We start from the raw sequence: 26603 nt of genomic DNA, 5'->3' as shown, positions 1-26603 counted from the left end.
GCGCAACGAAATGGTTGATGAGGCACTAAGGCGAGATATGACCAACATGAGCAGGTCACCTTTCGCGGATGAGATCGAGCAGGCAGAGCCTCCGCGCAAGTTTAGCATGCCGCACTTCACATCTTTCAAAGGAGATGGGGATCCCGAAAGACACTTGAAGCATTACCGAAATGCGATGGTCCTTTATCGGAATAATGACGCCCTTATGTGCAAAATATTCGCCACTACTTTACAAGGCGAGGCATAAGATTGGTTTCATACCTTGCCGGCACGATCCATCCAGAATTTTGATGATCTTTCCTTGGTCTTCACCAAAGAATACTCATCTTATCGATCGATCAAGAAGAAGTCCGATCACCTGTTCAACGTAAAGAAAAACCCAAAAGAGTCGCTTCGCGATTACGTGAAGAGATTCAAAGCAGAGAAGGCGAAGATCGTCGGATGCGACAACTCGATAGCAAGTGCAGCCTTCCAAAAAGGACTACCAGCAGACCACCCACTGTTTGGAGAAATGATCATGAAAGAAGACCTAACTCTAGCAGATTCCTTTGCTCTGGCAGAAAAGCATGCGCTTTGGGACGAGGCTCGACAAGCAGAAAAGGCTCCCGAACAACCTCGAAAAGAGTTGGCAGCTACTCAAAAGAAGGATGAAAAACAACCCAACAAGGGCAGGCAGGAGTTTAAGCGCAGGGACCGACCCACGACCAAAGAAGGCCCGATGACCAACAACTATTCTAAGTTCTCAATTCCGATTCATCAAATCCTTCGTGACGTCAAGAATGAACCATGGTTCAAGTTGCCGAAGCAGTCAAAAGGAGATACTTCCAAGTTGGACCACACTAAGTATTGTGCATTCCACCGAGGTCCCGGTCACACAACCAACGATTGCTACACTTGGAAGAACTACCTAGAGAAACTCGTGAAAGAAGGCAAAGTCGATAGATATTTGGACAAGCCAGCTGAGCAGCAAAAAAGGAATATAGACGGAGATGAGGAGCCACTAACTAAGACGATTCGAATCAATGGCATTTTCGCTGAGTCCGAGCACTTAGGGGCTACTAATAACTCCAAAAAGAGGAAGATCCAGCAGACCTTACTAATCTCACAAGTTCATGCAGTCGATACCCAACCTGGACCTATCATTGGCTTCACGGAGCAGGATGCAGAAGGAGTCGACTTCCCACACGACGATGCATTAGTAGTATATGTCCAACTAGCCCATGCTATAGTCGACAGGATGATGGTTGACAATGGAAGTGCGGTCAACCTACTTCAACTTTCAGTCATTCAGAAGATGGGCCTGGAAAGTACAATCATACGCCGGGCAGAGGTACTTACTGGATTCAACGGACACACCTCAACTGCCATCGGTCATATCATACTTGACGTAAAAACACCGCCAGTCGTCTCAAAGCAAACATTCACGATTGTAAGCGACCCATCTCCCTACAATGGGATTCTTGGGAGACCTTGGTTGATCAAGCTGGATGCTGTCACTTCCGTCAAGTATCAAAAAATCTGATTCCGCATCCCGGGAGGAGGAGTCGGAGAGATCAAGTCTGACCAGGCTTCATCCCGACGATGCACTGTGCAAATGTTAAAAGAAACAAAGAAAAAGACATTTACCCCCGTAGAGGTTACCGAAGTCCAAAAGGGCAAAGAAATTGCCAAATAGCAATTACAGCAGGTGGATCGAGAAGATGGCACCCAAGCAGACAAGATAGGATGGAAACCCGAAGAGGACGCCGAAGACATCATTCTTGATCCCCAGCAGCCGGAAAAGACGGCTAAAATTGGCTCACGACTAAGCCCAGACGAGAAGGAAGAACTCACAATTTTCCTTAGGAAAAACCGAGATATCTTCGCATGGTCACCATCCGACATGCCCGGTATTGATCCCAAAGTGGCCTGCCATAAGCTGCACGTCGATCCAACTGCCAAACCGGTAATTCAAAAAAGAAGACATTTCGCTCCCGAACGAGTAGCGATCATCGAGGCAGAAATCGACAAACTATTGGAGGCCGGTTTCATAGAAGAGGTAGCACACTCGGCATGGCTTGCTAATGTCGTACTAGTCATGAAGAAAGAGAAGGGCAAATGGAGGGTTTGCGTAGACTACACTGACCTCAACAAAGCATGCCCAAAAGACCATTATCCTGTCCCCCGGATTGATCTATTAGTATATTCAACTTCTGGAAACCAGTTACTTAGTTTCTTAGACGCATACTCCGGCTACAACCAAATAGCCATGCATGAGCCTGACAAGGAGAAAACTGCGTTCGTAATAGAGCGAGGCACTTACTGCTACAAGGTCATGCCTTTTGGCCTCAAGAACGCGGGAGCCACTTACCAAAGGCTAGTAAATATGATGTTCAAAAAGCAAATTGGAGTAACCATGGAGGTCTATGTCGACGATATCATGGTAAAAGGCAAGCAGCGATCAGATCACATTCGCAATTTAGCAGAAGCTTTCAATATCCTTAGAAGGTACAAGATGAAGCTCAACCCCACCAAGTGCACGTTTGGAGTATCTCCAGGTCGATTCCTAGGGTACTTAGTAACCCAACGAGGAATTGAAGCACATCCCAAGCAAATCCAAGCAATCATAGAAATGAAATCTCCAACTACCTTGAAGGAGATCCAAAGCTTGACCGGACGAGCAGCCGCCCTCAATCGCTTCCTCTCACGATCCACCGATCGATGCAAACCCTTTTTCAAAGCTATCAAGAGGGCACAAAGAAACAAATGGGATGAAGAATGCGAAAAAGCTTTCCAAGACTTGAAGAGTTATCTCACATCACTTCCCTTACTATCCAAGCCGGAAGCAGCGGAGGATTTATATATTTATTTGGCAGTTTCTGAGGTAGCAGTGAGCTCTGCTCTCATACGAGAAGAGCTGGGGGCCCAACTGCCGGTATTCTACACTTCTAAAGCTCTTCTCGATGCAGAAACAAGATATCCGAAGATCGAAAAATTAATTTTGGCGTTAGTTGTTGCGGCTCGGAAGCTCAGACCCTACTTTCAAGCTCATACAGTCATTGTTATGACTCAATATCCCTTACGATCAATATTACATGGTCCGGACGCTTCTCAACGAGTGATGAAATGGGCATTGGAACTTGGCCAATATGGTTTAGTTTTCCAACCTCGCACAGCGATAAAGGCCCAAGCCTTGGCAGATTTCGTGGCAGAATTCACACCTAGCCTAGGAAACGCAACAGTGCGGCCCAACGACGCCCCAGAAGCAGCAGAGAGTACCTTAGCCACACTTACTCCATCCAATAAAGATTTCTGGAACTTGCATGTCGACGGTGCATCCAACTATAAAGGCTCGGGAGCAGGTGTAGTTCTTGTTACTCCAGATGGCTCAATGCTCGAGCAGGCGATCACTCTAGGTTTCAAAGCATCCAATAACGAAGCAGAGTACGAGGCTCTACTAGCAGGCCTCCGAATGGCAAAAGACTTGGCGGTGAAGAAACTCGCAATTCATTCTGATTCCCAACTAATCACCAGCCAGGCTACTGGGGAATACACTGCAAAACACCCAAGGATGGCACAATACCTAGAGAAAGTACGCCAGCAGCTTGAAGCATTTCAGACTTACACTCTCACTCAAGTTCCGCGGGCAGACAATGCACATGCAGATGCACTAGCTGGTTTAGGCTCCGCCCTTGACCACCAATTCAAACGCTCCATTCTGGTGGAATATCTAGATAAGCCAAGCATAGAGATGGAGTTGATAGCCGAAGTGTCACAGGTTAGTGTAACTCCCACTTGGCAAAGTTCAATTATAGACTACTTGGTCAACGGCACATTACCCACAGAAAGATTGGAGTCAAGGAAGCTCCAAATTAAGTCAGCACGCTACTATATGTGGAATGGCATTCTCGTCCGAAGATCCTACACCGGACCACATCTCCGCTGCCTGGCACCTCCCGATGACTTGAAGGTTCTAAGCTCAATCCACGAAGGCGTTTGTGGGAATCACTCTGGAGGTCGATCCTTAGCCCAAAAGGCTTTTAACGCAGGCTATTACTGGCCTACCATGCACCAAGATGCTAAGGAGTTAGTACAAAAATACGATCGTTGCCAACGCTACAAACCAGTACCAGCACTACCCGCCAGTGAGCTACACCCGCAAACGAGTCCTTGGCCATTCATGCAGTGGGCAATCGACCTGGTAGGGCCTATGCCGCCTGCTACGGGGGGCAGATGCATGATGATCGTGGCAACCGACTATTTCACCAAATGGGTAGAAGCAGAACCCATGACAACCACGACTCAGACGGATATAGAGCGCTTTATATGGAGGAACATCATTTGCCGATTTGGCATCCCTCAGTCCATCGTCACTGACAACGGTCCTCAATTTGTGGGAAAAGATTTGGCAAAGTTCTTCCAAAAATACGGCATCAAACAACACATGTCCACACCAAGATATCCTCAAGGCAATGGGCAGGCTGAAGCATCCAACAAGACGATTCTCGACTGCCTCAAGAAATCCCTCACCAACAAAAAGGGAAAATGGCCAGATGAGCTCCCAGGATGTTTATGGGCATATCGCACCACCAAAAGACGAGCAACCGGTGAAACTCCTTTCTCTTTGGCGTTTGGTTCGGAGGCAATCATACCTCCCAACATCATCGTGCCAAGCATCAACACTCTATTGCCAAACGTTGAGCGGAACAGTAAAGAAATGGCCACAGATTTAGATCTGGCAGAAGAAAGGCGCGAACAAACCATTACCCGCATCGCAGCCTACCAGCAGCAGCTCATTTCCAGCTACAACAAAAGGGCCAAGATCCGGCAGTTCCAACCCGGAGACCTAGTCCTAAGAAAAGCTTTCATCACTGCCCGCAGAGAAGGCTCGAAAAAAATGGACCCCATCTGGGAAGGTCCTTACAAGATCAACAGAGTCGGCGGCAAAGGCAGTTATACTCTTGCTACCATGAATGATAAAGAGATCGAGAAGCAATGGAACGCTTACAATTTGAGGAAATACCATGTGTGACTTCACACTATATCAAGACCCGAAGACTCGAGCATCTCAACGGGCACCACCTCGTAAACCGATGACTATCCAATCATCATGCAGTTTTTGCAACCAAGTTATTCGCTCATTTTATTTTTCAATAAAGAATTCAAAAGTAATTCGTAATTTGGCTTTAATATATGTCTACAACAACTTATTTCTTTCTGCACTTCAAAAGAAAATTACACCCCCCAAGGGACCAACTGTGCTCTCCAAGGAGGGAGGATAAACTCAACACTCCGAATATCCAGACGTGGATGAGCTTGGCTGCCCTAGAATAACTAGGTGCATGATGGCTTGCGCCGGGATTCCTAGAAGTAGCCACAATGGTCTGTTTCAAGGCTTAGCTAGTTGAAGGATTATGGGTCTATCGGCTTAATCCGCAGGGAACCGGGCCCTAGAGACGGAGGGGGCACATTATGCAGCACACCCGATGGGCGGCTGCCCTGGAAACCTAAAGCTGCTACCAAGTGCACTAAGGTAGCCTACGGATTTCCAGAAGACTGCCCACGGCTTGCCCTTCGAGCAGTAGAACCACGCTAGACTTATGCAACCACACATTATTGTGAAAGGTTAAACAAGTTAGCGTGCACACACGAAGATTTTATCCACTGCCGACATGCTACGTAGTTGATAAGCTTCACCTCTGTCAAACGTAGAATAACCTACACCAAGTCCTAAAGTGTTGTGGTACTTGCTACACAGCCTACGGAATTGGAAAGATCCAAGGTTGAATAGCCAAGTGGTTACGCGGATTCGTCTGCTTCTGTAAGTAAGGCATCCGGCTGCCAACCCTATGGTTAATAACTTTGCAAAAGTTCTACATCAACACCTACGGCTGCATAGGCTATGTGGGCTTGTCTGCTTATAGAAAAGTAGCACGCCTGCCACTGGCTTATAAGGTCTAAAGGTTAGGGTAAAAAAAAAAAAAAAAAATATATATATATATATATATATATATAAAATAAGGATGGGAAAAGCAAAAGAAGCAAGTTTATTAAATTTTATAGCAAAATTGATAAACAACAAGCAAATACCGAAGGAGTTCAAGAAAAAGCAACAAAGGAAAGAAAAGGAAACCCTAAAAGCTACCTAGAAGACTACTCTTCAGTAGTTTGGACATCTCCCAACTGCTCGGTCGTTATACCTTTAGCAGCCTTGGTGTTCTCAGCAGCGGCATCCTCCGAATCTTTACCCTCGACTGCTCCAGCTTGGGTATCAACTCCTCCAACTATTTCACCGATAGAAGACTCAAAGGTAAAATCGAGCAAGTCTTCTGGGGAAATAGAGAAGGTCTCGAAGTCTTTACCGGAAAACTCAAAGTCAGACGGCCGCGCATAGAGATGATCTACATAGCCCAGCTTGTAGAAATCGGTTTGGTTCTGAATAAGCGAAGCCTCGAAACCATCTTTCTCACTCTTCAACTGCTCATTTTCCTCAAGCAGGCAAGCACGAACCCGCTGCAACTCCTCAATTGCCTTCTTCAGATTGTCGTTGGTCTTCAAAACACCTTGAAGTTCCGACACTTGAAGCTCAAGCCTGTCAACAACCTCTTTGAAGTGGATCGCTTGGTTGTAAGTAGCAATCAATTCTTCATCATTTGCATAAGCAGCGGAGCGAAGTTCAGATATGGAACGCTCAAGATCTCGAATCTGAGGTATGTAGCGCTCAATTTCCTTCTCTGCACTTTCATTCTTTGTTTGGATCGCATCAAACCTAGTCTTCAAATCCATGATCTCCTGGTGAGCGGCCTCAAGCTGCAGAGAAGTGGGGTCAGAAGTATGAGATTCCTTCAAAGCAGCAAGCTCAGACTCCAATTTTTTGATTTTTTCGACCGAGGAATAAGCTTCGGCAGCCATAGTTCTTGCCATCTCTTTAGCAGCCTTGGTGTCCTCTTGGTCAAGGAACATAGACTTGGCTGCCAGAATTGTTGTTTTCTGCATCATGGCTAGCAGAGCAGTCTTCCTATACTCGGGTGTATGCTTTGCAAAAAGACTCGGACCAACAATCTCTTTGACGCCATCAACAAACTGGGCACATACATCCATGTCTTCAAGAAGATCTGGTTTCAAAATAGCACAAATCTTAGCAGCCTCCCCAGAAACGGCCTTGGCGGATTCTTCAAGCCTGCCTGAGCGAGCAACTTTGTTCTTATCAGCAGACGAGTTGGTTGCAGCAGCGGAAGAAGCAGTTTTCGGCACCACTTTAGCAGACATGGGCACCTTATCACTCTTCATAGTAGCAAGTCTCTTCAAGGGTAAGTCAGGTTTAATCCCGGACGGACGTTTCGGCACAAACTTCGGTACCAAAGGCACGGAAGAACTTTTACGCTGAGCAATTTTTTCAGCAATCGAGCTAGCAGCCTTCGAAGCAATAGGCGTTACCGGCACAAATGTAGCAGTTCGTTCTTTCTCGCCCTTAGAGGAAGTCAGGTCAATCACAATCTTGGGAGTAGCCGGAGAATCCCCACGAGCAGTCTTCGTTTTCTTCTCAGCAGGCATCTCTTGAGCAGGCGGGGAATGTTTCTTTTTCCCACCTTCATTGGTAGTAGGCTCCACCACAGTGATAGGACGAGCCATCGTGTCTGCCTTGATCCGTTTTATTTCTTCTTCTGGGGGTAGTCCACCCTTTTCCCTACGAAGAGGACTAAGCAGCCAACGCCACTCACGATACTCGGAAGGAATACCCAGAGCGACATGCACTTTTTTCATATCTGGAGAAACCCTAGGAGTTGAGCCAAATTCCGAATCTACAAAAAAAAAAAAAAAAACAGAAGACAATCAGAAAATTGAAGAATGATTTGGCACTAAAGCAAAGCAGCCGAAAAGGCTAAGCAGTCTGCTTACCAGATATGAAGACCGTTGATACACGCAGCTCGGGAGAAGAATCAGATTCCCATTCTCCACTTATCTCCAAAGTCTCTTTGGCCCAATCATGATCTCCTTTGCTCGAATTATCAAAAAGCTTATGACGGATTCGCAGTTGTCCAACTCCATCAATACGACCTATGTCAAAGAAATACCAAAATTCGTTGGTGGTTAGTCCCAAGTCAAAGAACTGGTTCAAATTGTGGAACCCCACCATCACTCGGACCGCATTCGGGGAACATTAGGCAGGCGCACATTTCATAGAGCAAAGCACTTCTTGGAAGAAACGCGGCATAGGGAAAGTAAACCCTAACACAAAATAGTAAGGATGGAACTTGATAGCCCTCCGAGTTCCACTGCATGGTTCTCGGCTGCTACCATCTTTAACTCGCCTCACACGCACTCCCGACGGAATGGCATGCCAATACGTTTCAAGAAAATCTCTAAACAAATTGTCGGAGCTAATCTTGAGATGAGCAGCTTTGAAGTAGCCAATCTTGCTCAAAGACCCGCCTTGACGATACAACGGGGGCACACCATCATCGTTCTTACGGCTCGAGGAAGACATGCTTGAAAATTCTACAAAAGTATAAGGAAGATTTGTTAGAGAGTTGTTAAAAAAAAAAAAAAAAAATGCCCATGGCCTGGCTTGCTTCAACGCCCAGCAAGAAAAAAAAAAAAAACAAAAAAAAAATATGTATATATTTTTTCACGGCATTACCATGCTATGGTTCACCAGATTAACCTATAACAAGTCTCCGATTCCCATCAAGCCAAGAGTCAAAATCCAAAGATTCCGGAAAATCAAGAAGACAAGAAAATCAATTTTTTCTTACCTGGAAGCAACAAAGAGCGATCCTTTACACGGGCAAGACGTAGAAGATTGCTAGAGGAGGGGGAACAAATATCCTCTAAGCTCTCTTTTTCTCTTGTAAGGATGAATAAGTTTCTCTCTAAAAGTTGATTTAACAATCCACTTAAGGTGGATTTAAATAAGCTTTGGGGAGATTTATTTCCTTTTCCTAGAAGGATTTAATTTCCTATTGAGAGGGAGAATCAACAACAAAATAGGAAGCAATTCAGAGTTTCCTAAAGCAAGAAAATCTCTACACCTATTGCCCTTTTCTACAAGCAGCTCAACAGGTGTGGGGGCATTTGTGGAGCCAAAAATATTCACTAGGCGACACGTGGACTTTTGAACGAAAGAGGACAAAAATACCCTTGAGGCATACCGGGATTCCTACGCGCAAGTAGTGGGTAATCATCCTCAACCAATTCAAAAATGCTCCAAAAGAGGTAACCAATTCCAAATTATCTTATTTTAGGTAATTATTTCCAAAACTTAATTTCCCTAATATATTATTTAGTTAATTAATTATCTAAATAATATATTCTTCCCATATCTCCTAAAATCATCCCTTAATTATCAATTTGAAACATCCACTCAAACCTAAAAAATGATATAGGGCCGGCTACCCCATTCAAAGCCTATTCCATCACCTTTTTCTACCTTTTCCACCTTTCCTTCCCTTTTAAATTAGCCAATCAATACCATAAATACTAAAACATTTCCTTTCATATTTAATTAGCCAATTAATTGGCTAATTAAACCTAAAATAAACCCTAAAATCCCACCTAGTAGACCGGCCACATTCCCTCTCTTTGCTCCACACCTTTTCAAATTTCTTCCACTTTATTAGCCAAATAATGCTAGTCATTCAATTGGGTAACTTCCCATTTATTTCTATTATATTTTATTAGCCAATAAAGTGGCTAATAAAACCACAAAATTCATCCCAAAGCACAAAAAAAGGGCCGGCCATTTCTTGAAGATGTGGACCAATTTGGTCCTATAAATAGTCACCCATTTTTACCAAACACTCATTCCAAATCTCTTGCAAAAATTCCAAAACACTCTAAACACTATTTCTCTCTAAAATTCTAACTTTGGCATCGGAGGTTCTTCGGCCAAAGCCCCCCCCATTCATCGTGGGCGCGTGAGGCTTTTGGCCTTAACCTAAGGTGCTAGTTGTTTTGTAGGTGCAAAATCGCCCAAGATCGAAGAGGTGAAAATTTGCATCCACAGCAAGAGTTGTCTAAAATTTTAAAACCAGAGCTACGAAATTTGTACAACATTTTGTTCCAATCATCAGAGCGAATGAATGAGAATTGTAGACTACAAGGGAACTGGTTTTGTTCCATCTTCTAGTACTTTGTCTCTGGTCCCAGACGAGCTTTTGATATGTAATATACCGGTTTCTGCAGTCTTCTCGAATCAGAGCTGCACTCACCGAGCTATCACTAATATAGAGTAATTTTGCTTATAAATCCATTAAAGTTATTTTCAGAGTTAACTGTTTGACCTAGTGGGAGAATGTTGGAAGTTAAACCCTAATCCAACACCTAATAGACATTCACAATTAATAGCTATAGCTTGTGCCCCAAGTAAAGTAAACATATTCCAGTTATCCTTGGGGAATAAGGTCTCCTAATTCTATCCTATTTGGAATGAAATTTCGTGTATCAAATTTTTTGAACTGCAAGGAATCCTAATGACATCATTATGGGAAGGTTCATTAGGGTTCGATCTATATAAATATAAGACTAAGGTAATGACTCACAACACATAAAAAAAAAACTCAAATGAATGCCCTATTAGTTCGAGTTGAAGGAGTGATAAGTGTGCATAAGACTTTGGTTAACTAACATACAATTTTTCTGGATTGCAATACGTTCTCCGTTGTAAGAGAAGTTTGCACATGGTTGAATCTATTCCGCACGGTTTTGTCAAGATGATTCATCTTTACCATCTATAAATTCTTCCAGATTAGTGTTTTACAGTTATTTATGAAATAAATAATGTTTAATAAAAGCTGGAAGTGTTTCCAAGTGAGTTCCCATTATCTCATGGTTGGGCAAAACTCCTAACTTCCTTCGTAGCCAATCGGTACAGGAAAATGGAGTGTTCAAAACTCTCTCATTCTACCTCTTATCAGTGCCTACATTTCTCACTAACATCGATGTCTATCATACTCATATGGACACCAATGCTAGTATAAGATTTCAATTTGGTGTATTTATATTTAAACGTTTTATGATCAATAGATTATTACACTATCAATGTCATCATTCCTCTCAACCATTGTCATAGTCAGGTTCAACATCTACACTTGCTTGACCGTTTGCAGCAATCCTTCGTTCAATTTAATATTTTTGTTGGCTAGAAAGCAAACTCCATTTCGTTCTGCCATGTCTAGCTCCATCAGCATTTCCAAAATTCTTCTGCATTTCCCATCTTGCATGGTCTCCACATCATTCAACCACTGAATTTGACTGCTCTTTCCTCAGCTGTGTTAGCACATGATCAGTTGACTCAATCATTTACCTTTCCTCTCTTCGGAGGCTCTATCATATGTCTCCCAATTTCAAAGTTAACTACTCTTTGGTTCTTGAATGTTCTTCCCTGAGAACATGAGACAAATGTGTTATATGAACCTCTGCATCAATTTAGTATGACAATAAATTTTCATTTGATAAAACTTTAGGGACTAGAACAAATACCTTGGTAGTCGTCAATTTTGAAACTTCTGTTTTGGCACAACTTCTTATCTTTTTGCTAATGAGATCCCTTTTTTCTTTTGGTTCACAAGCTTCAAACTAAGGAGATATTTATATATTGAGTTGACAAGACAAGCACCATTTTGCCGCTTATCTCTTAAAACTTCGATTTTCAAATTTTCAATATATCAGTATCACTTTAGAGCAGTTCCAGCTAGGGGTGGGCAAATGGGTATAGGAACCGCGGGTCGGGACGGGTAGGGGCCGGTTCCTAATTTTTAAAAAGAGAAACGGGTCAGGCCGGTCCGGGGCTTTAGAATTTTAGGGGCAGGCCGGGTCTAGAAAAATATAAAAACGGGTACCTGGGGACCCGTTTGGGTAACATCCCAATTTAAAAACATTACTGTCTCACTCTCCGAGGATTCCCGTGAGTTCTCACTCTCCAAAACTGAGAACATTGTCAGACATCCACCCCCCACTTTTCGCACCTGCTTGTACTTATCAGCTACAAAAGTCTTACAAGTTCATAATTGCATCAACATATTAAAAAAATAAAAAATTGATCTCTCTCTCTTTAAGTTCACCTACTGGCTACTGGGTGTGGCAGAGCCAGGATTCTCAATCTCGATGCTTTTTCTCCCTCTCGGAGAACACACACACACACCCAATCTCTCGATCCTTCTCCCTCATTCCTCTCCTTGTTTCTTTTTCCCCATCTCTGCAACTCTCATTCCCGGAGCAAACACACCCCACCGCGACCTCCACCACAATTTCTCACACCTTCTCGAAGACTCACTCCCGCAAAACCCACTCCCAAATTTCATTCCTTCGAAATCCCAAACAAGGCCGCCGAGATTCCCACACTCGAGTCCTCGACTTGAGGCTTCCTCCCACCCGCACTCTTCTTCCCCTCGACAACGATGACACCACATCACCTCACCATCGGAGAAGACGAAGATTGCGCGGCGCTGACCACCTAATCCGGTCCGAATCGGCCAATTCCTGGCACTTGTTCGGTTCTGCCTCTGCTCCCTCACTCACAGAAGCCCAGCTGAAACTCTAAATCCGGTCCAAATCGGTCGACAAAGAAGCACTTGTAATTTCTTTTTTCCCCAAAAAGTCTATGTATCTTTGAGTTCTATTGCAGTTAGGGTTTTGTGAATGATGTTGCTAATCTGTGGATTGCTGTTGAGAGGAATAAAATATTGTGAATTTGTTGTAAGTTGTTAGAGAATTTGAGGAAGACGACCTCAACGAGAAAGAGAGGAAGAGAATTTGTTGTGAATTTGTTGGCAAGGCATAAAGAAGAAGAGAGGAAGCCTACAAATTAAACTCACTGATTCTCTTCTGTGATGAGGAAGACGACCTCAACGAGGTCATCCCTTTGTTTATTATTTTTTTATTTTTTTATTTTTTTATTTTTTGTGAATTTGTTGTGAGTTGTTAGAGAATTTGAGTTTTCATTGAACATACCCTTTGTCTTTTATGAATTCGTAGCCAACGCCACCGCCACTTCCTCGTTCTTCTACTTCAATCTCAGTATGCCCAAAACCAAACAAAAAAAAGAACAAAGGATCTGTGGACCCACCCTGAATCGGCCCGTTTCAAACGTGCCGGGTTAGGTCTGGTTCCTAAACTCAAAATTCCTTTACCCGGCCTGGCCCGCCCCGTAACATTTTAAAACGGGTAGGTCCGGTTCCTTCAAATTTCAGCTCGGCCCGGCCCGTGCCCAGCCCTAGTTCCAGCGTTATCCATTGTCCTTAGAGCAATCCACTATGCTATCCATCCAATGAACATTAACTGCCCTTAATGAACAGTAATCGACTTTTGCATCTCCACCCCTGTACTCAATAGCCCTGGCAATTGGCAATAAAATATTAATAATTTTTTTATTTATAAAATAATACAAAATAATTTTATTTGTAATTTCGAATAAGATTTTTAATCATTCTTGTTACGCCACGTGTCATTATTTGAAAAGACAATAGCAATAAAATATTAGTATTTTTTTTATTTATAAAATAATACAAAATAATTTTATTTGTAATTTTGGATAAGATTTTTAATCGTTCTCGTTGCGCCACGTGTCATTATTCGAAAAGACAATAACAATAAAATATTAGTATTTTTTTTATTTATAAAATAATTCAAAATAATTTTATTCGTAATTTTGGATAAGATTTTTAATCGTTCTCATTGCGCCACGTATCATTATCCGAAAAGACAATTATTGGTGATGGATTTCCGATAAGATTTTTAATCGTTCTTATTGCGCCATGTGTCATTATCCGAAAAGACAATTATTGGTAATGGATTTTCGATAAGATTTTTAACCAATCACGTCGCCCCATGTGTTACAATCTGTTTACAATCTTTGAGGATAGATTTCCACCAGATTTTTAACGAATGACGGCATGCCACGTGGCATTATCTACAACCTAATCATTTCTGAATCCTCCATATAATCCACCATCCATCCTTAGAAATCTCACACCAATTTTCTCAAGATCTCTATCATTATTCATAGTTTCTGCTTCCTTATTCACCTAAATCTCTATCATTATTCATAGTTTTTGCTTCCTTCTTACAATGTCTTCTTCTTCCTCAAGGATGATGTGGGAAACCGATCAGCAAGAGGAAGAATTGTTTAACCAATCAGAATGAATGTTCAAACGCCAGGCGGCGCAAAATCAGAGGGAAGAGGATGAGGAGCGTAGACAAAGAGACGACGAATCAAGAATGGCACGAGCATCACATTCCCGTCAAGTTATCCAAGTTGTGGCTCAGATCTACAGGCCCAGCCGTGCTGTAAACATTGATAGAGACAGGCAACGATGAGGTCAGTATCTCTTGGACAATTATTTTGTTCGTAACAGTGCATTCCCTGATACGTACTATAGACGTCGTTTTAGAATGGAACGTCATTTGTTCAACAAAATCATGGGCGCTGTTTGCAACCATGATTCTTACTTTATGCAAAAGCCGGATGCTTTTGGTGCTATGGATCTCCTGCCTGAGCAAAAAATTACTGCTACCTTGCGGATGCTTGCATATGGAGCATCTGCAGACCAAGTGGACGAGATAGCGAAGATGGGAAAATCAACCATTCTTGAGTCCCCGATGAGGTTTTGCTCAGCAATCAAATCTATCTACACTGCAGAGTACCTCCGGAAACTTATTGATATGGACTTGGAAAGGCTTCTGAAGAAAGGGGAGATGCGAGGTTTTCCAGGGATGATTGGAAGCATTGACTGTATGCACTGGACTTGGAAAAACTGTCCAAGTGCATGGCAAGGCGCTTATAGGCACAGAAAAGGATAAAAAAGTATCATTTTGGAGGCGGTGGCATCTTTTGATACATGGATTTGGCATGCCTTTTTCGGGGTTCCGAGAGCTCAAAATAACCTCAACGTGCTTGCACAATCCTCATTGTTCAACGATGTCCTGCAAGGAAAGGCACCAAAAGTCACATACTGGGTCATTGGACATAAGTACGATGGGCCATACTACCTACCAGACAGCATTTACCCAAGGTGGGAAACATTTGTCAAAACAGTGCCACGTCCGCGAAGTGCAAAGGAAAAACACTTTGCAAGCTGTCAAAAGGGGTGCAGGAAGGATGTGGAGCGTTGTTTTGGTATCCTCTAAGCTCGCTGGGCGATTGTTAGGGGTGCTGCCAAAATATTTGATTTAGAGTCGCTTCGATCCATCATGATGACGTGCATCATTCTTCACAACATGATTGTGGAAGATGAGTACGATTATGATGTCGTTGATGAATATGAGCCAGACACGATGAACAATTCCAGAACACAAATATATTGTGACGCCACCGAAGAACCCGTGCAACACGAGCCATTAGAAAGGGATGGACATTACAATGATAGGGTCATTCAACGATATACTGCACTTCAAAGGCCATATATGCACAATGCAAGCCAAATTGACTTGATAGAGCACCAGTGGGAATTGAAACAAGCTGAAGATACTTAAGTTCATTAGTGTTTGTTTTTATTTGGTGTGTTTACTTAATTTTATGTGGTGTGTTTTTTTTAGTTCATTTAGTGATATTTTTTTTTTGGTATGTTGATGTAATTTGATTTAGTGTGTGTTGATGTAATTTTATTTGGTATGTTGATGTAATTTTATTTGGTGTGTTTAAATGTGTTTTGAATAAAGATTCTCTTAGTATAAATAAATTACCAAATTAAATAAATATACTCTTAGTTTAAATAAAGTACTAAATTCAATAAATTGACAACAACATAAAGTACTCTATTCAATAAATAAGAAATTACAACCCAAATTTATTGGAAAATTATGGGCTCCGATTACAAACAAAGTGATTGGAAAATTATGGGTTCATGAATGGATAATCATCACCTAACCAATTTGTGGTGCTAGGATGATCTTCTCTTGTCGTGCTAGGACCATCTCCTCTTGCTCTCGCTTCTCTTGCACACCTCCTTCGCACCACGTCCGCTTTCTCCAACTTCCAAAAATATTTAGAGTTTGGAGACTTCCCTTCTAAAGGCTCATTCATAATTCCACGATCTCGTTGAGCCATTCTTTCTTCTCTAACATGTTCCCTTTCTTGCCGAAGTAGTTCTCTTTTTCTCTCATTAGCTTGAAATTGTTTCTCAATAGCTACAGCTTTTGCATCCTCTCTAGCTTTATCAGCCTCAAATTTGGCAATTTCCCAGGCCAAACTCAATTCACCTTGGCGGGCAAGTTCTTCCATATATTTTGCATAATCATTCTTGGAAGCATTACCTTTTCTCTTTGAAGCCTTCTTACCTTGTTGAGGCCTAATTGGAAAACGGGTCGACCCCGACGCTTGTTCAACGGGGGGCGTTTTGGGCACTTCTTCTGCATCATCTTCATCATTATCATGCGAGGCATGATTGGGCTTGGCACTCGGGCTTGCTCCCTCGGGCGATCCGGCCCTATTCCACCCACGGTCCCTCTAGCAATTCATCCCGTGAAGTTGCTCTTATGCTGCCCTAATTGATGTTTAAAAGCGGGAATTCCTCCAGCTCAATTATCCCACGTCATTTGACCCTCCTCTTAAGAGAATGGTTTTAATTTTCAAACTCCATTCAAATTAGAAAAGACAAATTCAGCCCAGAAAACGAAAATACAAGCTTTGGACTCTTCGGTGTGCAAATTATAAATAACAAATCTAAAATGTATATGGAAAGAAAAGATTTGTACAGAAATGGTGTACAACCTCCAATTCACATATCCCAAGTTGGCACCGAAAAGAGTTTTAAAATACAAATATCTAAATTGTAAATTAAATTTGTGTAAACCACACCGTTTGTTGGTGTCCCAATTTTGAAGCACAATAACTTACTTTGGGGAATGACAAGTTATAAGAGCAACTTCATCGTTGCTTATTGCTTTAGGGATAGGCAACTCAATCCACTCCCCTCCCCCTCCTCAAAACACTCCAGCCCACTTGAGTAATTGGGCTTAAGGTGAACCCGATGAAGAAGTCAGGTAATAATCGCCTAATCCAGCGCCCTACTTATGTGACACAAGGCGTTATCATGACGCCAGTCACAATTTAAATTATTAAAAAAATTATAAATTTTTTTTCTATAAATACATAACCATGTCCTTCTACTTTACACTACATTTCAATATTTTTAAATACTTTAAACCAATCTTCTATTATTATCCGAAACTAAAATAAAGGTTATTCAGCTTAGGGGTGGAGATGCACTTGAACAATTACTGTTCACTGCAGGCAATTACTATTTATTTAAGGGGATTGAGTTGTCTATTGCCCAAGGAGGCCTTACTACACTGGAAGTGCTCTAAAAGCCACAAACTCCCATCAGTGTGCAAAAAAGGGTGTCCTATAGCATGTTTTCTTGTAGGGCTTGGATACGCCCTAGACACAGTTTGGACACGGTCAAAATACGGCATGGGCTTTGTTGAAAATTTCATAAACATTTTGGGGCAATTTTGGAAATATAGAAACTAAAACCTGAAAGCTCCCCAACCTCAACCTAACTTGAGTCCTCTCTTTCTCTCTAATATGGAGCCTCCCTCTTGAGTTCTCTTCCTCTCTTTCGAAGCGACCCCGCCTCCTCTCCTCTCTTTAGTTCCTTAACTCCCTTTTGTCTCTTGGTTCCGCATCTATGCGCACTTGCACATCATCTAGCAACTAGAAGGCAACTTAGTATACATAAAATGAGTAGTGCTAACGAAGGGTTCATCTTCTCAAGCTCAATTTGAATTGTGTGCATAATTTGAATTACATGTTGCTTAATTTTGTTTAAGGAAAATGAGTAGTGCAAATGATGGTTCATCTTCTCAAGCTCAATCGTATGATATTTTAATATATTGAATATTTATTATTATTTTAATTACCGTGTCCGAGTCGTGTCTGCATCCTTATTTTTTTGAGATTTTTCATGTCGCTGTGTCGTCATGTCACAATATCCGTGTTCGTGTTTGTACAACTTAATTGGCCATTGACATTTTTTTTTCCTTCGTAATAACTTCTTACTATCAAAGGTGCCAGCGTGATGTTGCGGGTTTTAAAACTATAAAAATACATATAGAACTCTATTTATCATTCATACACATCACCAGACATTAGGAAAGTTTGACATTAAGGAACAAAATGAAGAGCAAAATAGCTCTCTAATCTCAACAACTACAATCTGACATTAAAAAGGTTTTTGCAACAGAGGATGCATGCTGAACAAAGGTTTTTGCTAAGAGGCAACATCTCATCACCTCCCGAACAATAAAAAGAATCAATATATCAATCAATCGTATTCATCAAAGTACATGATGCAAAAACCCACTGGTTGGATCAATGATACCAACAACCTTAAATTTTCATAGTTTCCAATGGCGGCTTTGTATCCATGCTTGGAATACTATAATTTATTAGACGAAACATATTAAATAGAAAGAATACATTCTCAGTGACTTATCTAATATCGTATTTTACAATTATAATTTAAGTTATGATAAAAACCAAACGAAACCAATAGTTTTAATTCATGTTGCTATCTAATTAAAAAAATAGTTATAGGGATAGGATCAAGGGACGAACATTTTGACAAATATTTTTTTACACTTTTTTAAACCCTTTATATTACAAAACATCCAAAGGTTCATATTCATTCATTAAATGACATTGATGCTTAAGTGGCTTTTAACTAATATTAAACATCAAAATAAAATTCAAAAAGCATAAAATATGGAAGGTAATTAAAAATAAAATTAAAAAGGAAGAAACCCTAGTTTTAAGAGTGCAAACAAGAAAGGAGGTGAGACTCCATTGATTCAATGTACTGTAACCTTCATCTTCCTCTTTGCCGATGAGGTCTGCAACTTTCATAGGATTGATATGAAATTTTGATGCCTTCTACAAAGAATCAAGCTATTAGTCTCTTGAATTTTCATTACGTAAGCAAAACGTACAAAATCCTAAACCATATATTATTGTTCATATATGTAGGGTGATTAAATTAGGTTTTGCAAAATCTTTTTAAATTTGTCGATTTAGGTCATTGATGATTTTTCTACTTTTTTTTAGCTTTTCGAATCAAACAAACAACTTGATTTCATTTGTTTGCGCTTTCAATTTTTTATTATTATAGCAGTTTCGTTTCCGCCGAGTATTAATCATATCCCTGGTATCACCTTTTTTTTTTATATATAAAATCATTCATTTTTTGTTATTTATTATGGTTTTATTTTTTTATAAAATGAAAAAGGAGATTTCATCCAAGGCATTGTAGGGAGGGAGATGGAGGTTACAGTATTTTCATGTTTTTGTTTTTTTTTTTTGTTTTTTTTTGTTTTTTTACGCTTTCAAAGTTTGATTATTGATTTTTTTTTCAATTTTATCCTATTAGATATTAATTTTTAATTTATATTAGTGTTTTCTTTATTAGTTATAATCCACATCATCATCCAAGTCATTTAAGGTTTAAAACTTTCCACATCACTCTTAATCTAGACCGTTGGAACGTTATAAAATCTAAAGGCTACAAGGAAGTGTAAAAATATTTGTCCCTTGATCCTATCCTATAATTATATTGTCAAATATAGTAGCTTAAAATATATTAAAAGATCATTTATGATTAATTATTATAAAGATTGTGGAAGTTTCTGTACCTAGATTATATTCAAACATATATGTAAATAGAGTTTATATAATATTATTAAGCAGTTATTTAGGGAATTGTTATTGGCACTAAAAAAATTTCATTTTGCACTACGAACTTTCTATAATTATTAATTAGAAAGAAAAATACACTTGTGAATAGTGTAAAATGAGATTTTTGAAGTGCTAATAACAGTCTTCATCTAACCCCAATATTATGTTTGATTATATAATCAAACATGTATGTAAACAAAAATTTTGGAGCTCATGTATTCAAACATGTAGAATGAAAATTTTTGTACCTAAATTATGTTCAAACATGTTTGATTGTATGAACTCTATTTTTATACACGTAGAATGAAATCCGCAGATTATGAATCAAAGGTGATTATTTTAATATGTTCCACATCTAACCCCAACATCAAATACAATCACACAACATAAGATCGAAACAAAATGTATCTCTGAAGACTCAACGTTTTGCAACTCCAACTGCATCACATCCAACTCAATTATTGAAACCACAAAAGAAAAACAAACCAATTGATAAATTGATGAATTTGTAGTTATACATACGACAAACATAGGACATGGGAAATATATACATACAACAACCATTATACATCATATTGAAGAAAACACTTTAAGCTACTCTTTGTACCACTCGGTGATCATGAACACTACTTGGTGGTGATAAACATAACGAACAGAGGTATGGACTGTTCAATTTGTAAATGAGTTGAAAACTGGTGAGCATGGTTTGTCTGTCTATTAGCAACATGAAGTTACAGTTTCGTCAATGATCTACGAAACTGCAATTTGTAATTCATTTTGTCATGGGGCTGGTGGGGGACTCAAGCGAGTTTTATTCAGCTTTGATGCTATTTTCAGTGGAAAAGAAGAATTGTTAATTTCTTTGTTTCATCATGTTCCAATATTACGTCCTATTATCAAAGGAAATTGACTTAGGCCATAAAATTGAATATTCTTAAAGAAAACATCTAGCTAAATAGTTAGTTTAGTTTCCTTCTTTCCATGTTAAACAAAAAGATCTACTCAACAGACAACATCAGTAGACCCCCTCTGCTTTAAACCCACTACAAAAAGTGCACAAAATGCAAGGATTAACCTCTTTTGAGAAGACGAAGGAAGAAATACTAAAGCTTAAGCCAAGGAATATAACCATATTAAACTCAAAATATTTGACATTAATGATACAAATTCAATCCCATATAACCAGGCATAAACTTTATCCTAGAGACTCATAGCGCTACAACCAATACATTTGGAAAACCAGGCGTCTTCTAAGTAAAGCAACATAACCTCCTAATTCAACTAAATTTTCCAATGAACCATAATCAATAACGAAGACAATCGAGATGGTAAACCATGGACTACTGAACATATTTTGAACACCCCCTTTGAATGTGATAACCATCCACAACCATCAACCTTTTAACTTGAATCAAGCTGGTTTCACATATGCCAATAGAAAGCCAAAATATTAGTTTTTGGGAAGTTACCTTATGTGAAATGTCAGAAGTATCTGGTGTATGTACATGGTAGATCTTGTAAAACCTCACTTTCAAATGATGCTTTAACTCTTTCACTCATTTCTTCAATGACTTTTCTCCGGGCTATCCTGGCATATAAAATACTAAATAGGAAAGAGCAATATAAAAGTTGTACCACTAAAAAATAGAGTATACTTTTAGACAAATATTATTCAAATACCCAAATTTAGTTTATGATATCTGCCAATAAGAAAATGCCTCTCGATTAGATTTCCTTCATTCACGAACTTTCTCCTTTACAAACTCCTAACTGATGCAAGTAGAGGGGAAGGAGGCACAGAGAAGTGGGATTTTATGAGTACAGTAATACTGCACCAGTGGACAAAAAACTACACAGAATTCAAATTCAAGAACAGAATTAAACAGTGATGAATGTAGAACTACAAATACACAAACTGACCAAAAGATGTTATGAAATTAAAACACACACACCAAAAGATACATTACATGAACACATTATAGTAAAATTCAACACACCTGTAACAGTTTCCCTATAGACAATAATAAAGGTACAATCTTTGCAAAAACTCGTGTAACAACAATACCAACAAACCAACTCAGAAGCCCCAAACAAAGCTCAAAGCCCCCAAAATACCAGAAATCGAAAAGAACCCGAAAAACCAAATTAAGCAATTTAAGAATTATTAGTCAAGCAACTGTATAGGCTTTTATACATTCTTTCATATAATTGTTCGCATATATCGATGTTTTGAAGGAAAAAAAAAACATAAAGATACTAACAAAAAAAGTGTCTTTGAGACTCTTGATTTTGAATGATATAAAAAAATTGCTTCATGTCCATTTCTCCCTCTATTTTGGAAAACAGTTTGATAATAACGAAATGACCTTTCACTTGGAAGGATTTGAACGTACCTTTCATTTTTGTCGGGTCATGCTTGTGACCGTCCACTTTCTTCCATTTTTTTTTTTCTCTCTCTCTTCAAATAGTTCCATGAATACCATCAAAATTTAAAAAAATTATCAAGTTAGTCTGATCAAGCATAGATAACATTAATATGTCTAACCAAGTGAAAACCCTTTGTCTACAACCAAACAAAATATACTTAATAAGAACAAAATATGCATACCAAATAGACATGATATTTTGTATTAGGGTGGATATACTCAACTACAACACTTTCCTAAGACATAGCAATTAGAGATAATCATCACAATTCCACCAATAAAAAAAATGTAATTCTTTATCCCTCTAAATGAACTGTACAGCTTTTAAAATTGAACGCCATAGCCGTCTTCTTTGAATTTTAATTTGTCCCCACATTGTAGGAAGTCAACTATACTGTAAGCCCATTTATAGCGTCAACTTAAAAAAACCTAAAACATTATCTTAAACTCCGAAAATACACACACTAACTGAGTACCGTTTGAATTCCTTAAACAATCACTATAAACATAAAGAAGAGTGTTCGCTCCCTAAATCCGTCATGGTCCTTGCGGGCAAGCCGGGGATTTACTTCACATACGAGATTGGCGGGTGCAGGCGTGCCACTACTAGATGCCGCTAGTAGATGGGATTTGAATGATTGAGGTTGCGCCTTTTGACTTCAAATCAAGAGATTGTGCCATTTGAGTGAGAGTTGCTCAAATTAAGGTTCTTTGTTTGCCTTAAAAATAAGGACTTTACTTATATGGAGAGATAGAACAATATGTAAATGACAAGGTTGCTTGGAAATATAAATGACAGAGGAAAGTGACTAAAATTGCAGATTGCTTGTAATTTATATGGCTGGAAATGAGTACATAAAAGCTACAAATTAGATCGATACTACAAGTGAGTAGCAGAGCTAATAAACAAGAAAAGCAAAGGATGCTTGGCTAAAAATAAATGTCTACAAGGAAGCTGATGAGCTAATTTGAATAGAGTTTTGATTTGTTGTTTTGAGTGTTTGATTGAGTGTCTATAATCCTTGTGCATCTGCTCCTTTTTATAGAGGTCTGGAGGAAACCCTCCTGCTGAGGTTTTGTACTTGCCCGAAAGAAGCTTGGGCAGCTTGCATTTCCTTACTTGGGTAGCTTGCATTGTTTTTGCCAACTTGCATGTAGAAACAATATTAAAAGGGGAAATTGTATCTCCACCACATGCTTTTAGCACATATTTTCCCACTTGTAATAATCTAATATTTAGAAGAAGCAAGTTGGCTTCTTAATCCTCCATCTGCATCCACATCTGTAAGTTGCCTTCCAACCCTTTTGCAAGCATGCAATTTGTTGATTAAACAAAGGCTTGACAAACCTCCATCATCCAAACAAATAGGAGAAACAATATTATAGTATCAAACCCCTCCACTTGATAGCTAAATATCTTCAAAGTTAGTCTTCTTGCTCATTAATCCTCCAAATGCCATATTTTACCCAAATTGTCCAAATAAGTAAAAATGGGTATATTTTGAGTACAAACAAACAGAAATATGAAAACTACATTTCAGTGTAAACAATCGTACCTTTTCCTTTGGAATCTATAGGCCTCGGTTTCTCAGCTGCTGTTTTTTTTTCCGTTGGATCTCCCATTTAGTCTCACTGTTGTTATATACGTTTTTGTTCTTCCTTGTCAATCAGGATCTGCACCCTGAAAACCCACAAAGACATTAGACATGAAACCCTTTGCATATCTTCTGAAAATGAAAATGACAGGACAAAGGGGGCTTTTTTTTTTTTTTTTTTTTTCCAGCGTTTTACCTTTGTGGATGTCGGAGACCTGCGATTTGATTCCTGCATGTCCGAGGTCGATTGGGTTGCTATTCTGAGAGTCAAGATGGAGGATGGTTTCAGTTCTGATGGATGCTTTAGAGAAGATGAGAGAACAGTAGTTGGAGGTGTGGCCTAAGAAGGATTGGAGCTGGGTTTAGTTTTGGCTTCGAGAGGAGCTGTAGAAGAATGGGAGGGCTACAGAACGAAGACGAAATGAAACGGCGCTGGGTTAGAAAAGAAAGGAAGACTACTAATTTGGAGAGCTTCTGGGTGAAAGGGAAGGATTGGCAAATCGCTGAACTCCCTCTCTTTGTCTCATCTCCCTCTATGCAAATCCCTGAAATGCCTCCACAAATCATCCCATATATCTCTCATCCCATTCTGTGATTTTTTGCTGAAGCACAACCACACACACAATGGCAGATATGTAAATAATGCAAAATTGAGGGGTCATTTTGGAATAGACTAGCAAAATTGTAAATATTTTGAAATCTATTCAGAGACAAAATTACCCTTCTAAGTTTTGATAATTACCCTACAACCCAGCCACATATATAATGGCAGAGGTGTAAATAAAGCAAAATCAAGTGTCAACAATTTGACTGTAACTAAGCTATAGTCAAATACCCCCTCAATTTTAATGTCCCCGTGCTTTGCTGTAGGCGTTGAATATATTAGTCACAACAAGCATGAATAGTTTCCACATAAAGCAACTAAAAAGACGTAGTATCTAAGAACCAATGAAGTCAAACTTTGCTTGTTATATATAGATATGCATACTATAAGAAACATTCATTTGTGTCACCAATATCATAGTTTCAAGTAATCAACATACTACACAGAAAAAAGAAAGTAAAAAAGTAGAAAGACATAATACTTGAGCATGAGTAGTAAGTTTCTGAAAAAACCCATCAGTAAAATTGGCCGCAATAGCAAAAGATTTAGCACATAAGCCCGAGGCTGATGAAACACAGAAATCTCTCACCTGCCATCCAAAGGGGAGGCAAATTCATATCCATCTTTCTTGTCCATGACAGGCAGAAATCCTTTTTTATTTTCTACAGCAACTGAACCATATCAAAAGTGTTCTTTTAGGATATCGGTCAATATTGATCAAAGGAAAGCAACTCACTTCACGTTACGCATTGTTGCTACTTAAAATATTGTCCAGGATTCAATGTGACATCCAGAAAACTTAGTACTACAATGCTAAACTTAAAAGGAAAAGTACAGAAGAATCAAAACTGTTATAATTCCTTACATGATACTGAATGTTGGTTAGTTAGAAAAGCCCAAGAAGCAATTGTTCCTGCTACTAGCAATCGGTGTCTCCCGGATCTATCTGCCAGAGATAAACACCAAATTAGATGGAAACCCAAAAGAGAAAATTGATGGGGCATAGTTGTCATTCTAGAGGTGGTCTAGCAGCTCACCACTAACTAACATTGCCAACATTCATTTCTTTTTGTATTTCATTTTGTTAAGTTTCCGACGTGGGATTTTAACATTCTCGAGCCCAATAGCATCAACCAACACAATACCACAAACCCAAAACTGTGCATAAAAGAACAAAAATTGATGACTGATTACAAATTTACATGAGGGCAATAAAAACTAACAATGCAGGTTGATTTCCACATTGTAAGTATCATAAATATTCTCATTAGACACTTGTGTAGCACTTAAAGCAGGAATTAATGTCTTTCTTGTATCACCTGCTCTCTTGCTAGTCCTAGCTTTTTTGCACATTGCAGTTACAAATTAACATTGCCAAGCAATAAATTGATAAAAGGAAGGGGAAAAATACAACCAAGCCACCTATAGACCAACCAAGCAAAACCAGATGCAAACAAATATACAAATAAGCAAACTTCAAAAGATACAACCGCGCAAACCCCTGAAATCCCTCTCTCTGCAACAGACACCCTACCTAAAATTAATCAGAAAGGCCTAATCATGCAATAGTAATATGCAGAGAAATGCACAAATCGGTTTACAATCAAACACTGACCTTCACAAATACTAATTCAAAAATCCTAAATCCCCAAACCAGGAATTCACATAATAATAATAAAATTAAAATAAATAAATAAAACCCTAATTCAGAAATTACCTAATCTTTTGCAGGATGATGGTATGGTAGTGTTTTCGACAGCGGTGATTGGGTGGCGATGGTGAATCGTGATGGTCTGAGCTGCATAACAGCGAGCAAGTGACGAAGAAATCAGAACGTGACAACCTAAGCCTGTTTTCGACGGCGGTTGCGGATTTACGACGCAAGAATTTGAATTTCCATAAACCCACCACTGTAGAAACTCCTAAAATCCCGAGATTTATACCAAAAAAAACATAATTCAACATAATTTGAAAACCGAAGACCAAGGTTAACCGATATTATCACAGCCCGTCCCGGAGTATTATTTTTTGACGGCGTGAAATCACTTAGAGCAAGTCCACCGGAGTGGACATTGCCCAGCACCCAGTCCAAAAAGCAGCCCAGCCCCCTGTCAATTTGCTCCAACCCGCAAAACAGCCTGGCACCCAACCCAAGCCAGGCAATAGGCCAACCCATTTCAGACAGACCTAGAGGCCGGCCTATTTGGTTAGCGCGTGCAGCACACTTGCGACTGGGCGCGAGTAGCAGACAAGGTTGCAGGCGGCGGGCCCCGCTTGTCAGCCCACTTGTGTTCACCCGGAATAGGGCTACGTGGCCCTCTTCAGTGCCG

The 26603-nt window shown here is 39.8% G+C and overlaps 2 protein-coding genes and 1 long non-coding RNA gene across 4 annotated transcripts; 1 reads left to right on the top strand and 2 right to left on the bottom strand.

Moving 5' to 3' along the window:
• The first annotated feature begins 511 nt into the window (after positions 1–511).
• On the top strand, positions 512–1522 carry LOC126630094 (uncharacterized). Its single transcript, XM_050300249.1, has one exon. It carries the CDS (start codon positions 512–514, stop codon positions 1520–1522), a length of 1011 nt encoding a protein of 336 aa, XP_050156206.1.
• Positions 1523–6132: 4610 nt separating this feature from the next.
• Positions 6133–7533, bottom strand: LOC126630093 (uncharacterized). The gene is made up of 2 exons (XM_050300248.1): positions 6342–7533; positions 6133–6263 (listed from the first exon to the last, which is right to left on the bottom strand). The coding sequence occupies exons 1-2, from the start codon at positions 7531–7533 to the stop codon at positions 6133–6135; spliced, it is 1323 nt and encodes a 440-aa protein (XP_050156205.1).
• A 12589-nt stretch (positions 7534–20122) lies between these two features.
• On the bottom strand, positions 20123–24225 carry LOC126629179 (uncharacterized). 2 transcript variants are annotated; one of them, XR_007625676.1, is made up of 4 exons: positions 23866–24225; positions 22015–23755; positions 21118–21414; positions 20123–20538 (listed from the first exon to the last, which is right to left on the bottom strand). It is a non-coding gene; the product is annotated as an uncharacterized LOC126629179 (long non-coding RNA). The 2 variants fall into 2 exon arrangements; XR_007625675.1 differs by lacking the exon at positions 20123–20538 and having other exon boundaries at positions 20759–21418; positions 22042–23755.
• Between the last annotated feature and the right edge of the window lie 2378 nt (positions 24226–26603).

Source organism: Malus sylvestris, chromosome 7 (assembly GCF_916048215.2).
Source record: "Malus sylvestris chromosome 7, drMalSylv7.2, whole genome shotgun sequence".
NCBI lineage: Eukaryota > Viridiplantae > Streptophyta > Magnoliopsida > Rosales > Rosaceae > Malus > Malus sylvestris.
This window is presented reverse-complemented; position numbering and strand designations above follow the sequence as displayed.